This window comes from Podarcis bocagei (genome assembly GCF_964188305.1).
Source record: "Podarcis bocagei genome assembly, chromosome: 5".
Classification (NCBI taxonomy): domain Eukaryota; kingdom Metazoa; phylum Chordata; class Lepidosauria; order Squamata; family Lacertidae; genus Podarcis; species Podarcis bocagei.
In genome coordinates this window covers 93,987,973-94,004,162 of record NC_138129.1, presented here as the reverse complement: position 1 = coordinate 94,004,162, position 16,190 = coordinate 93,987,973, and the positions used below count along the sequence as shown (strand labels likewise).

The 16,190-nt window shown below is 44.3% G+C and overlaps 1 protein-coding gene across 2 annotated transcripts in view; it reads left to right on the top strand.

Annotated features, from left to right (window-relative positions):
* The window catches only part of KIFAP3 (kinesin associated protein 3), a 74,289-nt gene that overhangs the window by 32,689 nt on the left and 25,410 nt on the right, over positions 1-16,190 (top strand). For both annotated transcript variants that reach the window (XM_081194371.1, XM_081194370.1), the window contains exons 12-17: positions 2,435-2,543; positions 3,478-3,590; positions 4,317-4,482; positions 8,782-8,907; positions 11,207-11,305; positions 13,899-13,984. In XM_081194371.1, coding sequence (XP_081050497.1) covers positions 2,435-2,543; positions 3,478-3,590; positions 4,317-4,482; positions 8,782-8,907; positions 11,207-11,305; positions 13,899-13,984 — 699 coding nt within the window. The remainder of the gene's footprint in view (positions 1-2,434; positions 2,544-3,477; positions 3,591-4,316; positions 4,483-8,781; positions 8,908-11,206; positions 11,306-13,898; positions 13,985-16,190) is intronic.

The following is a 16,190-nucleotide window of genomic DNA, read 5'->3' as shown; positions in this document are numbered from 1 at the left end:
CTTAGTTGAGGATGTTTATGTGAACCTACTTCCCTGTATTTATATGGGGTGTCCAAATCTTGCGAGATTTCCTGGGTCAAATCAGAAGCAGATAAAAAGTCTTGAAATCACATACTCATTGTCTAGAAACAATAATTCATGGTTCTGTTTGAGACCATTTCTCTTGCAAGTGACAGCTGCCTCAAATAGAGAAATGCAACATTTTAGCATAACTGTGATTGGGCAGCGGTTTTTCTTCTTGCAAACCAAGTATGGCAACGAACAGATACTCATCATGTTCTTTCTGACCCCAGCCTTTTTGCAAATGAAACATGTGGTGTTAATTTTGTTAAGGATGAAATGCTTTAAAAACTGCCTTGCAAAGAAGGTCTATCATTGTGATTCCCAGATTGCAGGTCGAGGGAACTGTGGCTGGGAGAACATGGCTTGTTCCTCTGTAGTCGATTTAGAAAAGCTAAATGCAAACATAAAATTCTGCATATTGAAACACAATAAAACAATTCCATTCTGATGAACATATCCGTAAAATATCTTTCTAATGATGAAATACTACACATTTACTAGGGAGTAAGCCTCATTGAATATAGTGGGACTTCTGAGTAAACATGCATAGGTTTATGCTGTATAAGGCATTTATGAGTAATTCACACATATATAAGTTCACACGACCATGTCTCACAATGAATACATAAGGAGCCTGTTATAGAAAAATAGCAGGGCTGGCTTTTGCTGCCCAATCCTCCATGGAAGTAAGTCCCCTAAGTCCATGATTGGTCAGAGAAGAGTGGATAGAGGCAAGATCCAGTGAAAGCAAGGCAGATCTTTATTTTTTTGTTGCAACAGAGTCTCCCCACTGTTGGACTTTCTTCGCCAACCGAGTTTACACAGCAACTGGGGCGATGGAATAAAAACTTGCCCGCAATATCTTTGCTTACTTTATTTTAAAATAATATTCAAACAGCTGCAACTCTCTACACCAGCCAGTACCATACAAAGCGTTTGGTCAACTTAAATACAGTTTTCAAAATATTCAATTACCCTATCACATCGCTGCATCACATAACTCCACCTCTAATTAGTTACATTGTTAAGATACAGGTGTGCTGAAACATCGATAGTTTGCAGGTGTGCTGCCATGCAAATCATTATTACAAACAAACACCACTGAGTAGCACCGTTGACCACATCAATACTGTATTAAGAAAACCCAACACACACACCCTTCTCAAAAAGGTAGGAGAAACGAAGAACGAAGTGTGCAGGAACTTTTAAGGACGTTTGACATTGCCCAACCCCATAGCTAAAGACCACCCTAAAAACACCATACAGTGGTGCCTTGCAAGACGAAATTAATCCGTTCCGCGAGTCTCTTCGTCTTGCGGTTTTTTCGTCTTGCGAAGCACGGCTATTAGCGGCTTAGTGGCTATTAGCAGCTATTAGCGGCTATTAACGGCTTAGCGGCTTTAAGAAAAAGGAAACAAACTCGCAAGAACTCGCAAGATGTTTCGTCTTGCGAAGCAAGCCATAGGGAAATTCGTCTTGCGGAACGACTCAAAAAACGGAAAACTCTTTCGTCTTGCGCGTTTTTCGTCTTGCGAGGCATTCGTCTTGCGAGGTACCACTGTACATACACCACACATCTCTGCATCCTGTACTGGTTGTGTTTGATCATTTCTATTGGCCTGTTACACTGTCTATCTTCCATATACCTTTTTGCTCTAGGACTAGCTTACTGCCTTTCTTTCCCTGCCTAAAAGTTGTCCAAGAACACCATCCACAAAAAGCTGCTGCACAACTTCCACGCACATTTTTATTGGTGACCTAAGTTGTTTCACCAAGGTCTGCCACCATATTTGAGCAATGCATGGGGCAGATAAATTGAGATGATGTGGCTGTCTTCTTCTTTGGCGATCACTCGTAGCCAAGTAATATTGTCTTCCATGGTCTTAACAGTGACTGTGGAGGCCAATTTCTGATCAACATGTCCTTCCACAGTGGGGACATAGGTTTCTGGGCGGTAGTTGATCACGGTGAGAGTTTGCCAAGCGTGCCTTCCGCTTAGCACGTTTCTCTCTTTCGACCTGAGTTCAAGCATCTTCCAAGTCCATGGCACCTTTGGTAAAGGCTGTTCTCCAATTGGAGCGCTCGCAGGCCAATGTTTCCCAGTTGTCAGTGTTTATACTCCTTTTTTATTTTAGATTTGCCTTGAGAGTCTTTAAACCTTTTTTGTTGACCACAGGCATTACGCTTTCCATTTTTAAGTCCGAATAACATGACCATCTAACAAAGTTGAGGTTGAAGAATCATTGCATTGACACTGGTGATCTTCTTCCAGTACACTGGCATTAGTTCGCCTATCATGTGGGTTTCATGTAAGAGATGGGTTCATTTTTATTGCTGCTAATGCAGTTGCTTGACATTTATGTGTTGATAGTTAATGAAGATGTTGTTTGAGTGCCCTGATGAACGTGTCGACCTTGAGCTCATTTCCTTTTGCATTAACCTGGCAGCTAACAAGAGAAATGTACAACTCATTTGTGAAGGTGAGTATTCCACTATGGCAGAGGAACTGCTTAACTATGAATAATGTCATGAATCAGGATTGGCTCAACCCTGACTTGATTTAGAAACTGAACCAGTTCCAATACAGATCTTTAAAGCACCTTACTTCCCTTAGTTGAAGGAGCAGCCAGCTTATGTCCACCTTCTTGTTCCATGTTTCAGATGTGCAACAGAACCTGTTCTCATATCCCATGACTGCTAAGTTTATTCAACAGCTTTAGTTAGTAGATTCTGTCAAAAGCTTTTTGGAAGTCCGGGTATACAATGTCTACCAAATCAGCCCTGTCTGCATACTTTTTGACACTTGAAAATCTCAAAAGACTGGCCAAATAAGACTTTCCTATGCAAAATCCATGATAAGTCTTCCTTAGAAAGATGTAGTATTCCATATATATAAATATATAGTTTATAAGATTATAAAAAATGTATAATATATTTTGTGTATAAGATGATTGTTGTCATCTGCCCTGCAACCCTAGGAAGAAGGATGAGATATAAATCTCAATAATGAATGAATGAAGGGAAGTTTTCTATCAAATTACTAAGCCAGTCTTTTTTCTTTCTTTTTTAAGAGAGTCTCCCCCCCCAAACATTAAGAAAATAAACAACAAAACATGCTATCACTGATAGCAGCTTACAGGAGAGCAATCTAATCAAGACCACTATCTTTGACATAAATAGACAGCTCAGTAGGTCTACTCTGTGTAGGACTAGCATTGCATACCACCCTTTGTTGACTACTTATAGCAAGCCCCTACCACGATGTGATGTTGTTTGTCCTACATAACCAGAGTAGGCATCATGTACAATGTAAATAGATTGGATGGGCTCTTTGTTAATATTGTATACAAAACGTTATAATCAGTTGGTTCATACATTTCTCCCTCTCCTTTCATTTGGGTTGTTTCTTTTCAGGAAATGGACTGAAGATGCTGATGAAGAGAGCACTGAAATTCAAGGACCCATTATTGATGAAGATGATTAGGAACATCTCTCAGCATGATGGGCCAACCAAAACTTTGTTTATTGTAAGCATGCCTTATAAGTAATTTCTACCCGTCATAAGGTGGGGGACTTGTTTTATTTTAATGAAATTGAATAATGGATAAAATAACTTCACATTGAACACTGCACTTGATCGTTTGCAGCTTTGCAAATGCTTTCACTTCACATGACTTAATTATGTTGGAATATTATAGTAAACAGTGTAAACTCTGACTTCTCTAGTTCGTATTACTGCATGCCAGTATTATTATTTTTTAAAGATAATTTCTTCTGTCCTTCCTGTTGCTGTGCGGTAGCTGATTACTGAGCTTTCAGACCTTAGCATCCCTGCCATCATCTGTCTTATAAGAATATTTGACTTGCCTTTATAAAGCTGTTACCATGTGTATGGAGTGCTTTGAATACTGAGAATGTATTTGAAAGTATTTTTGAAAGTGTAGTTGGCATTCATATAGCACTTCTTTCTAAATTTAGATTTTAATATATAAAAAAATGTTTGTTGGACTGGATAATGTGTCTGAAACTGAAAAAGTATTCATTAGCTTGACATAGGAAGAACGGTTAAGGATTTCTGTTGCCAAAGTACACTCTTGATGTTGGATTCACAATATTGCATGTGTGTAATCAGCAGTTTAGTAACCACCTAGGCACACCTGCTCATTCCAGTTCACCACCATTATAACTGGCAATGCCTTTTCCTTTATGCACGCAATCTATTTGTTAAATGCTTGCTTTAATTGTTTGTTTAGGATTATGTTGGTGACCTAGCTGCCCAAGTATCAAATGATGAAGATGAGGAATTTGTGATCGAATGCTTGGGAACACTGGCCAATTTGACATTGCCTGATTTGGATTGGGAACTTGTCTTGAAAGAGTACAAAATGGTACCATACCTCAAAGATAAATTAAAGCCAGGTATGTATTATGAATGCCTAGTAATTCAAGATACTTTCTTTTGCTGTGCGGCATGTTTGTAGGTTCATTAATTTGCTTGGGTTTTACTTTGAATTTTGGGAAGTTGAAGAATATAAAGTAACACTTCAGCAAACTTTCATAGTTGGGCTAAAATCCCAAATGACAATCCAGGCACGGTCTATTTCTCAGTCAGATGAAAACATCAGATATCCTAGTCAGGTTTTTGAAACGATATAGGGGGCTTTTCCCCGTATCCAGAAAGCAAGTTTTCTAGAGGTATAAACCAGTACAGTGGTGCCTCGCAAGACGAAATTAATTCGTTCCGCAATTCTCTTCGTCTTGCGGGTTTTTCGTCTTGCGATGCACGGTTTCCCATAGGAATGCATTGAAAATCAATTAATGCGTTCCTAGGGAAACCACCTTCAGGCCAGGTCCGGGGACAGTCTGTCCCCGGACCTCTTCTGAAGGCTGGGGGGGGGGACAAGGGCTTTTCTTCCCACCCCCAGCATTTTAAAAAACCCTGGGACAGCAGAGGACTTCTCCGCTGTCCGGGCGATCTTAAAATGCTGGCGGGCGGCATTTTAAAATCGCCCCGGACAGCGGAGGACTTCTCCGCTGTCCGGGGCGATTTAAAAGCCCCTGGGAAGGCAGGCAGGGGGGAGCAAAGACTTTCGCCCCCTGCCCGCCTTCAGAAGGTGTTCCCACCCCCACCCCCCACCCGGCTTCGCAGCAGCGCTACGAAGCCCGGCAGCTGGGGCAGCTGTTCCCGCCCCCCTCCCCCCTTCGGAACATCGTTCCGAAGCGGGGCGGCTGGGGCAGCTGTTCCCGCCCCACCTCCCCCCTTCGGAACATCGTTCCGAAGCGGGGCGGATGGGGCAGCTGTTCCCGCCCCACCTCCCCCCTTCGGAACATCGTTCCGAAGCGGGGCGGATGGGGCAGCTGTTCCCGCCCCACCTCCCCCCTTCGGAACATCGTTCCGAAGCGGGGCGGATGGGGCAGCTGTTCCCGCCCCACCTCCCCCCTTCGGAACATCGTTCCGAAGCGGGGCGGATGGGGCAGCTGTTCCCGCCCCCCTCCCCCCTTCGGAACATCGTTCCGAAGCGGGGCGGATGGGGCAGCTGTTCCCGCCCCACCTCCCCCCTTCGGAACATCGTTCCGAAGCGGGGCGGATGGGGCAGCTGTTCCCGCCCCACCTCCCCCCTTCGGAACATCGTTCCGAAGCGGGGCGGATGGGGCAGCTGTTCCCGCCCCACCTCCCCCCTTCGGAACATCGTTCCGAAGCGGGGCGGATGGGGCAGCTGTTCCCGCCCCACCTCCCCCCTTCGGAACATCGTTCCGAAGCGGGGCGGATGGGGCAGCTGTTCCCGCCCCCCCTCCCCCCTTCGGAACATCGTTCCGAAGCGGGGCGGATGGGGCAGCTGTTCCCGCCCCACCTCCCCCCTTCGGAACATCGTTCCGAAGCGGGGCGGATGGGGCAGCTGTTCCCGCCCCACCTCCCCCCTTCGGAACATCGTTCCGAAGCGGGGCGGATGGGGCAGCTGTTCCCGCCCCACCTCCCCCCTTCGGAACATCGTTCCGAAGCGGGGCGGATGGGGCAGCTGTTCCCGCCCCACCTCCCCCCTTCGGAACATCGTTCCGAAGCGGGGCGGATGGGGCAGCTGTTCCCGCCCCCCCTCCCCCCTTCGGAACATCGTTCCGAAGCGGGGCGGATGGGGCAGATGTTCCCGCCCCCCCTCCCCCCTTCGGAACATCGTTCCGAAGCGGGGCGGATGGGGCAGCTGTTCCCGCCCCACCTCCCCCCTTCGGAACATCGTTCCGAAGCGGGGCGGATGGGGCAGCTGTTCCCGCCCCACCTCCCCCTTCGGAACATCGTTCCAAAGTGGGGCGGCTGGGGCAGATGTTCCCGCCCCCCGCTTCGGAACAGCGTTTTAAAATGCTGGGGGTCGGCAGCGAATGCTCCCGACCCCCAGCATTTTAAAATCTCCCCGGGACAGAGACTTCTCTGCTGTCCCTTGGAGATTTTAAAATGCTGGGGGTCGGCAGCGAACGCTTTGCTCCCGCCCGCCAGCATTTTAAGATCGCCCGGGGCAGGCGGGGGGGGGAAGGCAGGCGGGGGGGAGCAAAGACTTTTGCCCCCCGCCGGCCTTCAGAAGAGGTCCTCTTCTGAAGGCCGGCTGTGGGCGAAAGTCTTTGCTCCTGACCGCCAGCATTTCCCTATGGGCTTTCGTCTTGCGATGCAAGCCCATAGGGAAATTCGTCTTGCGAAGCGCCTCCAAAACAGAAAACCCTTTCGTCTTGCGGGTTTTCCGTCTTGCGAGGCATTCGTCTTGCGGGGTACCACTGTAATCATATGTTTTCATTTACTACCCAGATATGCTTTCACATCTGTGCAAGCTTTAAAATATAGTTTTCCTATAAATAGCCAGCGGCTTCCATTCTCAAACTCTTTCTGACCAGAAATCTCTGATGGTGTGTGTTTTATGACACGTGTGTGCTGATTTTCTTTGCTGGTGGCAGCTGTTTGCACATTATGGACCGCCATTCCAGACGGTCTCCTGACATTTAGGGGTAGCCTTTTAGAGGTTAGAGGAGCTAAAATAGAAAGGGTACAGCTCTTTAAATCCTGATTTCTCTGTTTGGCTAAATAAACCAAGAAAGGTGACTTTGCCAAATGATTAACAAATACAGGAACAGACAGTGTAATAACACCTGTGAGTTATCTAGGCTTCCTTTCCTTTCTACAGTAATAATGATTGTGACACATTACAGTAATGCACTTGACTATGCATGTGCCCTCTCGAGCTCTGTCCCTCTTGGCTAATCAAATCTAGCTGGCAAGGTTTAACCAGCTGGGTCCAGGAGGTGGTAATTGTGTCTTTACCTAAGGCAGTGATGGCCAAACTTGGCCCTCCAGCTGTTTTGGGACTACAGTTCCCATCATCCCTGACCACTGGTCCTGCTAGCTAGGGATGATGGGAGTTGTAGTCTCAAAACAGCTGGAGGGCCAAGTTTGATCATCACTGGCCTAAGGGTATCGTCCCCACTACCCTTAAAGAGGAAGTATTACAGCCACTCCTAAAGAAGCCCACCCTGAACCCAGTGCTTTGTGACAGCTTTCGACCAACCACAAATACCCTGTTTGGGGGGGGAAGGTGATCAAGGCGGGGTTGGTGGTGCAACTGCAGACATTCTTGAAATATACCAGTTATCTAAGCCTATTCCAGTCTAGTTCAGCGCTGACTTTGGGGCGAAATCAGTCAACATTGCCCTGATAATGACCTTTACAGAGAGAACAAGACAAGTAAAGCGTGACCTCCTCAGTCTCTCTGCAGCTTTTGATATCTTTGATGATGGCATTCTCCTGGACCCAACTGGGTACTGGGGGCATGCTTTACAGAGGTTCCACTCCTACTTCCAGGGTCAGCATAGTATTGAGGAAGTTCTCTTCTGCCCTGTGGCAGTTAGGCTATGGCGTTCCTTAGAGCACAGTTTTGTCCCCAATGCTATTTAACATATATGTGAGGTCATTGAGAGAAGTCATTGGGAGATTTGGAACATACTGTCGTCAGTACACCGATGGCACTCAGCTCTATTTCTCCATAATATCTGGATCATGTGTAGTGGTGCAGGAAATGGACTGGAGCCTGGCTGCAGTGCTGGGCTGAATGAGGACCAATAAACTGAGCTTGACTTCTGGTAAGATGGGTGCAGGGCTGGTGAAAATGCTTCGAAGGACCCATGAATCTAACCAGTGCTTTTTTTCTGGGGGACACACAGGGGTACGTATACGCCTAAACATTTTGTGAATCTTTGTACTTTTGTCCATTTGCTGTATTTATTTCCCCCGATTTGAATTATAAAATGGTGATTTTCTTGAGTCAAAATGAGAGTACCCCTAAACATTTGTTTAGAAAAAAAAGCACTGGATCTAACAATCCCTTACCAGATATTGAAACTCCCAAAGCAATGGTTGTCTCAAAGAACCTGTGACATAGGTGCTGTCCTAAAGTCTTCCTGGCTATTAGCCCACTGCATCGGTTTTTTTAAAAAAAGAGAGAGTTTAGAATGGGGCAGAGGAGTAATGATCAGCAACCCTGTTGTACTTTGTTGGGGCTGAAGGCTAAACAAGGATGTTGCATCAGTATGGCAGACACCTCAGATGCTTGCTTGCTGCTAAAAAAAAGAAGTTTTGCTGGCCATATTGAAAGATTCTCTCTGGGTGTGGCTTTCTTCCAGCATGAAGCTTAGTGTGTGTCTGTGGGATTCAACAATACCCTCTCTCTTTGTTAAATTTATCAGGTTCTGCAGAAGATGACCTTGTTTTGGAAGTGGTGATAATGATTGGCACAGTGTCCATGGATGATTCTTGCGCAGCGCTGCTAGCTAAATCTGGGATTATTCCAGCACTCATTGAACTACTAAATGGTATGTTATTAAGAATCTCCTATGGATGTTGGGTGTGTGTGTGTGTGTGTGTGTGTGTGTGTTTGCGCACAGTTCCCAGTTCCACAAGTCTGTAAGCACTTGAGTATTAAACCTATGTTGTAAAAGCTTATTTAATGTTAGATTGTTTATTGCCCTCTGATGCTCATCCAAGACAAATACTTTCAGTGGATATACCACTTCAAAAAAAAAATTGTACAAAAATTACTGTGGAATTTTTTTCGACGAGAGCAATTTACTTCATCTTAGCAACTCCTCTGAGTAGACCTCTCATTAAAAATAAGAATATTCAAGAGGTTGGGACTTGAAATGCTAACTCTTCTCGGCCCCTTCTTCAAGAAGGCCGGCTATTATTAATGTTTGGCTCCATCTTCTTTTGACCTTGGACAAGCTAAAAATGGGGCTCCCTCTACCGTGCCCCATCTCTTTATTCTTCCCAACCCTTGCCTTTCCCCAAGCTAAAGAAGTTTTCCGTTGGCAAAGGAGAAGGGGTAATGATCTACAGAAGACTCCTTTCAGCTGTAACGAAAGGATGCATTGGCGAAAAGCAGCAGCTCACATGCGGGGCATGGCTTAGAGCTGAGAAAAGGGACACATGCTCTCTGGAGAGCTGTTCTCAGTTCAGCTCAGAGGAGAGCGGAAACACATCACTAACCCAGAACTGAGCTTCAGATGGTTTTGACTTGGGAATTCAGTGTGACTTTCGACAAAGGACCAGCCCCTCTGAGGCAGTAGGGTCCTGGGAACCACATATTTCAGGGGAGTGACTACTACCAAGGCTGACCAGAATTTGAGGACCCCACCCTTCCACAAGTTATGGATTATTATTATTATTATTATTTTACTTGAGCAAGGGGGGTGTCTAGTAGTGAAGAGGGTGTGGTGAATAAATTGGACTTTTCAAGTCTTCCAGATGAACACTCAAAAATCCCTTGAGGTTTTTTGAGTTTTGAATTGGAACACTTTAAAAGCCCAATTTATCTTCAGGCCAATCTGGCACCGGTTCACACATTCCTGACTTTCCAGATGTGAGATGGACATGTAGATTAAGCCTGAAAACTGCACATTCTGTCTACTTCACGTCTTGAAACTTGCGACTGCTACTTTCCCTCTGCAAAGTGGTATCAGTGCATGAGTGATTAACAGGAGAGGAGAAATTTAGGAGGTGTGTGGGGGTGTCTAACCTTTCCCTTGCCTGCCATTTTCCACAATTCTGGGATGCCAGCTGGAAAATAAGTGGCAGGGGTGTGGAAAGTTGGCAGGAGCATGATTAAATTCCTTTCTCCAAACTGCCACTTCTGCCTACACATTGCTTCTTCTTGGTGCTGCTTTGCTCAGGAAAAGTGGTGCCCAGATTTCCTGGATGTGGAGTCGGAGTGCAGTGGGTAGTTCTGTCCTAAAGGAAAGGAGAGTTGTACTCCATAGCCTTGGCTTCTGTCCTTAAGGCAGGCAACACCTCCATTGTCCACCTCCTTCAGAACTAGTTTCGAAAACAAGCAAGGAGTCACTTTTTACTTCACGCAGACCAGGGACTCCTAGTTTACAGTGAAACCTCAGTTCTCAAACATCTCTGTTGATGAGCAATTTGGAACCCGAACGCCGACAACCCAGAAGTAATTGCTTCCGTTTCTGAACGCGCCTTGGAATTCGAACAGCTTTCTCCATTTTTTCAATGGATTTTGCTGGCCATCCTTTGATCTTTGGTTCTCAAACTTTTCAGAAGCCGAATGGTCTTTCAGAGCGGGTTACGTTCAAAAACTGAGGTTCCACTGTATTTGCTTTGAGCTAGGCCAGGTAGCAGAGCTGTTTGGATTTAGAGGGTGGGATTTTCACTTTTGCTTTTTTTATGGAAGTGGCCTGAGCAAAGACAATTCTTGGGGTTAAGTGGGTGGAGCAAAGCAGTGTGCTAACTCAGAGTGCATATCTTCCAAATCTCCAAAAGTAAAATGGGGTGGGAAGATTGGTGGCATATTCTGCCCTCCCCCCACCCCCCCAAAGCGAGAAGAATATGTAGAAAGCTGTAGAAAGTAGTGGCATTGATTTCCTTCCAATTCAGGATGTCCCTTGGAATTATAAGCACACCCTTCTCCCCTTCTGTAAGTAACTCTGGAGGACCTTCAGACAAATGCCACTCCTGAACTTTGGTTAAAACTGGTATGTTTTTAGTGTATATTTTTGTGTGGATTATGATCTAAAAAATTTAATGCATCATCTTCATGATTAAATGCTAGTAATTGGGGATTTAAAGTTTGACGGGGCAATTCTTTTTCCTTTTGTATAGCTCAGCAAGAAGATGACGAGTTTGTGTGCCAAATCATTTATGTGTTTTACCAGATGGTCTTCCATCAAGCCACTAGAGATGTCATAATCAAGGAGACTCGTATCCTTCTTCTATAGATCAAATAGTCCTGCTGCAGTGCTTTTATTGGTTCTACAGAATATGCAGAAGCTCTTATTTCAAGGTTTCATCACTATAGGTTCACCACAGACCGTGCATTTCTATTTGAAATTGAATTGCTTTGTATTTTAAAGGTAAAGGTACCCCTGACCGTTAGGTCCAGTTGCGGATGACTCTGGGGTTGCACACTCATCTCACTCTATAGGCTGAGGGAGCCGGCGTTTGTCCGCAGACAGCTTCTGGGTCATGTGGTCAGCATGACTAAGCCATTTCTGGCGAACCAGAACAGCACACGGAAATGCCGTTTACCTTCCCACCGGAGCGGTACCTATTTATCTACTTGCACTTTGACGTGCTTTCAAACTGCTAGGTGGGCAGGAGCTGGGACCGAACAATGGGAGCTCACCCCGTTGCGGGGATTCGAACCGCTGACCTTCTGATCGGCAAGCCCAAGAGACTCAGGGGTTTAGAACACAGTGCCACCCGTGTCCACTTTGTATTTTAGAGATGCAGTGAAGCAGTTGAAGCTAATTTTGGTGTTGTATCTTAAGCTGCTATTTATTGAGGAGTAACTCCTTTGTGGGGTTACTAGTTTGGTCCTCCCAGGATTCCTGTGCCTTCCCAGGGGCAATGTAATGACTGCAGCCATGCCTACCACGGAGATGCAGTGACGGCGAAAGTGTATTTGTTACTCTTCTGTGTGTCATGCAGCTTTCTTAACAACAGGAGCTCTGCAAAAGCGAAAGGGCTGGCAATCCAATTATTCTGTGTTGCCTTCAGAAATGGCCCCACTTCACAGCTGCGTTTCTGTTCTTATAAGGGATAGCAAACGAAAGAACATGCCTCCTCCTCTTCTGTCCACCCCCATCCCTGTCACTAATCTTGGATGTCTTCATTCACAACAGGAGGAGAGGCAGTAGGTGGTCAGTTTCAAAGGATGGTGGCAGGAATAGCTGTGGTTTTTGATCTGCAGTTTTTGTTTCCAAAGCTGCTGCTGCTGCTCTTCTGTGAACTCTGCTGCTAACACTGCATGGGATCATAGCTATGGGTGGTATTCCATTCAGTTTTACTCAGAGTAGACCAATTGAAATTACATTAGTAATGTACATTTCATTGAGTCTGTTCTGAGTGAATCTTCGTTGAATGTCACAGTATGTTATAACACTCATTTTTGCTCTGGAATAGAAGTTGTTTAGTGTAGTCAGGTCATAGAATGAGCTTATTAGCATGTGTGCTAAACCATCTCCATAACAACTGTAATTTTTTTTTTTTTTGTATCCATAAACATTTACATGACTTTTTAGTAAGGCTGCAAGCTTTAATAAAATGTTCATATGATCTTAGCTTAATGGGTGGCGCTGGGAACATGTACATATGCAAAACAAATGGCTGTTCTTTCCGGTTTTGCATGTGATGCTAGCATATCTTTATGCTTTCAAAATCAGTTACTGTGGGCGGTGATGTAATAGGGGATTAGGGAATGATCTGTATTCCTGCTTTCCAAATGTAATGAAAAGATACACCTATTGGTTGTTTTTCTTTCTAGCATTGTTAATAGCAAGTCTATCTCCCACTTAAAAAGCACACTCCCTTTTCTTTAGAGTTCTCAGTAAAGGTAAAGGTAAAGGGACCCCTGACCATTAGGTCCAGTCGTGGCCGACTCGGGTTGCGGCGCTCATCTCACTTTATTGGCCAAGGGAGCCGGCGTACAGCTTCCAGGTCATGTGGCCAGCATGACTAAGCCACTTCTGGAGAAACAGAGCAGCGCACGGAAACGCTGTTTACCTTCCCGCTGGAGCGGTACCTATTTATCTACTTGCACTTTGACATGCTTTCGAAGCAGGAGCAGGGACCGAGCAATGGGAGCTCACCCTGTCGCGGGGATTCAAACCGCCAACCTTCTGATCGGCAAGTCCTAGGCTCTGTGGTTTAACCCACAGCACCACCCGCGTCTCAGTAAGGTACCTCATTTAATGTTAACAGATGTGTGTTTCTTCTAAGCCTTATGAAGATGGTTGAAGGAGCTGGGAATGTTTAGCCTGGAAAAGAGGAGACTGGGGGAGATAGGATAGCCATCTTTAAATACCTTAAGGACTGTCACATGGAGGATGGAGCAAGCTTGTTTACCCCTGCTCTGACAGGTAGGACTCAAACCAATGGCTTCAAGTTACAAGAAAGGAGATTCTGACTCAATATTAGGAAGAACTTTCTGACAGTGAGAGCTGTTAGACGGTGGAACAGTCTCTCTCAGGAGGTGATGGACACTAATTCCTTGGAGATTTTAAGCAGATGCTTGATGGTCATCTGTCATTGATGCTTTAGTTGATATTCCTGCATTGCAGGGGGTTAGATTAGATGATGCTTGAGGTCCCTTCCAACTCTGCAATTCTGTGATTTATTAAAATTATTTCTTACCTACACTTCACCACAAGGGTCCAGGATGAATTTAAAATGCTATGTTAAAATAAGTTTGAAACAGTTACTTCACCCCGGCATACACTGTTCTCACAAAAATTGTATAGAATTGTTTGGAGGAATCCATAATTGCTTTATGTCCTTAACTATATCTTTGTAGAGGCTCCAGCATATCTTATAGACCTGATGCATGATAAAAATGCTGAGATCCGTAAAGTCTGTGACAATACACTGGATATAATAGCAGTAAGTGACTTTTCACTTTCTTCCGTCTGAGTATTAATGAAAATGACAAGCACCTTTTTTCTGAAAAGCAGTAGTATTTTCTGACGTGTGACTGAAAATTATGTCAATTGTGTTGCAAATACGTTTCAGTAAAATTTGTTCCTCCTATTTTACTCAGTTATTTTTGCTTCCAAAATTATAGGTGCATTCAGAAAACACAGGATTGGGGGGTCCTTTATTATGTGTTGCCTTTGAAACTTCTTTACTAGGTTATATGATTTTAAAAAAACAATTGAGTGTGTTTATTTTAAGGCGCTTTCTCCAGTCTTATATGATGAATATTTTCTTATAAAAGAATAATTGTTATACCATGTGGATCAGATCATATTGAAATATTAGGCAGAAACAGCAACTCCTGTGCACTGAAACAGTGCCCTGAATGTCTGTGTGCATAAAAATGAGTAAACTCTGTTTTTTTCAGATTATTTTTTTTAGATGCAAGTGCGTACTTCAAATGACAGTTTACAGTATTTTAAGACTTGAAGATTTTAATGGATGCAAAATCATATTTATAGTCCTCAAAAATACTTAATTTACCCTTGTGAGGAAGTAGTGATCAGTGGTGTTTTATAACATTTTTGCATGTATGCAGTTCTCCACACCTGGATTATTTCACCTATTTAGTACTGTGATATATTTCATGAAAATAAATGTTTCATATTTAGTAAGGCAGAGCTGTTTCTCCTAGACTTTGGGTTATTTCTGTAGGTCATTCCTGTATAAGTATTTGCACATAGCATGGTTGCGTCCATCGTTCTGCCCGGACACTGAGGTCCAGCGCCAAGGGCCTTCTGGCGGTTCCCTCGCTGCGAGAAGCCAAGTTACAGGGAACCAGCCAGAGGGCCTTCTCGGTAGTGGCACCCGCCCTGTGGAACGCCCTCCCAACAGATGTCAAAGAGAAAAATAACTACCAAACTTTTAGAAGACATCTGAAGGCAGCCCTGTTTAGGGAAGCTTATAATGTTTAATAGGTTATTGTATTTTAGTGTTTTATTGGAAGCCGCCCAGAGTGGCTGGGGAAACCCATCCAGATGGGCGGGGTATTATTATTATTATTATTATTATTATTATTATTATTATTATTATTATTATTATTATTATTATTTCCCCTCTGTGGCTCTTCCGGGGCCTCCTGGGTCCCTCATCTTCTGGCTCCGGTAGCAGCTTACTGAGCATGTGGCTATTGCCATCTTGCCGTCATTTTCTCTCTTCAGAACCTGGGTGTTCTGCTCAAATCCGCTCTGCGGCGATTAATGCAGTGAAAGCTTTGGAACCGATTTTAGGGCTGGGTAAAAATGGGGTGTGACTATTATGCGGTAGCAATGATTATGTGATGAAATGCGGTAGTTTCAGAATGTAATGTTCCATCTGCACAGTGTGTCTTCACAATATATTTACAAGTCCAATTTGTCTCTCCATTTCAACTGTACTTTATTGCCACAGGGCAGATAATAATACTACATCAGCCTACTTTGTTGGACAAATTGTGGTTAGAAGCTATGTGCTGGCACCGTTTAAGATAAATAACCCCAATAAGTAAAATTCAAGGTGGCAATTTTGTGATACAATCCTAGTGGTTTCAGGCATATTGTGTCTTGCCACAGTAGCTGTGAGCTTATGTAATGTGCAAAGATATGTATGGCTGTATAACATTTCAAGTGGATTTTTTTTTTTGCTGTGCTTCCAACTTACTGCATTGCAGTTTTAATTTAGTTGAGCAGTTGTCTTTAATGAACCTTATTACTGACCAGATTAAGGACCTGCCACATTAAAGAAAAAAGGGGAATCTGTTTTCCATCAGACACAGCAAAACACAGAACAGATTTATATAGTTCTCTCTTGGCACCGCGTATTTTAATTAGATAAAAGGTGTGACGGAAACCAGTGACAAAGAGGACCCCGATGGATAGCACCCAGATTTTGAGAGGCTACTTAATGCTTCATAATGTGTCAGTGGTTTAGTCCTCTAGGGAAAGATTTAGTCGTTCAAAAAGGATGGCACATACCCTGCAGAAATAATTTGTGTATTTTCCACGATGAAGGTGCCAATAAAGGTAGAGGACAATAACAAGAACTGACTAAACTTGCAGCAGGGGGAAGAACAGTATTTTCACTGCTATACGCGCTCAAACAATGGTCTTGCCTCCCATGTTCTTATCTTCTGTTT